This window comes from Leucopleurus acutus, assembly GCF_964270905.1.
Source record: "Leucopleurus acutus genome assembly, chromosome: 2".
In the NCBI taxonomy this organism is placed as follows: Eukaryota; Metazoa; Chordata; class Mammalia; order Artiodactyla; family Delphinidae; genus Leucopleurus; species Leucopleurus acutus.
In genome coordinates, this window is record NC_139143.1 from 82875980 (window position 1) to 82876789 (window position 810).

General features: G+C 44.7%; 1 protein-coding gene across 1 annotated transcript; it reads right to left on the bottom strand.

Moving 5' to 3' along the window:
• Nucleotides 1-362: 362 nt before the first annotated feature.
• LOC309957879 (uncharacterized protein) lies at nucleotides 363-575 on the bottom strand (the record flags this gene model as incomplete). The annotated part of the gene is made up of 1 exon (XM_082833420.1): nucleotides 363-575. The coding sequence occupies one exon, from the start codon at nucleotides 573-575 to the stop codon at nucleotides 363-365; it is 213 nt and encodes a 70-aa protein (XP_082689546.1).
• Nucleotides 576-810: the final 235 nt, after the last annotated feature.

Genomic DNA, 810 nt, shown 5'->3' on the forward strand with positions numbered 1-810 from the left:
AAAGAATTGTATTTTATTCAGGAAGTGGAGGATAAGTAACAATGGCTCATCTGCCCAAGTGACAAACAGACACAGAAGACAGTGAAAGAATCCTCAACTGGTGAGCAGAAGGAAAGTTTCTACTCTTCCTTCTAAAGTTCTGTGATGCTTTTTCAGCTACCTCCCAGAGGGAAGCGATATACCAGCCTCAGGAAGGAAACCTCTGGCTGTCAGGAATCACCAGAGGAATATTGCAGGCTGAAGGGTGGAGAAGCTTCTTCTATATCCACGAGAGGCTTTGAAGAGAAGATGAAGGTGGTGCTGTGGAACTAGGGGAGCCAATTGTCCTTATCCTTTCCTGAGGCAGATAAAAGCTCAAGCTGTTACTTGTTATTGGGTGGGCACTTCTGCTGGCATTGTTGGAGAAGTGGCATAGGAGGACATTTCTGCTGGCAATGCTGAGGCAGGCATGGCTCAGGGCACTTTATAGGTGGGCAAAGCTCTGAGTACATAGGTGGGCAAGACTCAGGGCACTTAGGTGGGCACACTGGTGGTGGTTGGCCGGGCTGCTTGCACTGCTGCTGTTGAGAAGACATTTTTCTGGAGTCTTAGAATCTGAAAGAAAGCATATGACACTGTTCACAAGAAGGACTTCCTACAGAGAGAAGCGCAAAAGCTTGTGTAATAAAAACAGATAGTATCTCTCCAATCGCTAAGTATGTGCTTTAATCTCTTTAACACATTTTAATGAATTTCTGACTTCTCTCTTGCTTTTTAGCAAATCGTTTCATCAACCCAGAGAAAACCTTCTCTTTTCTCATGCAACTTTTC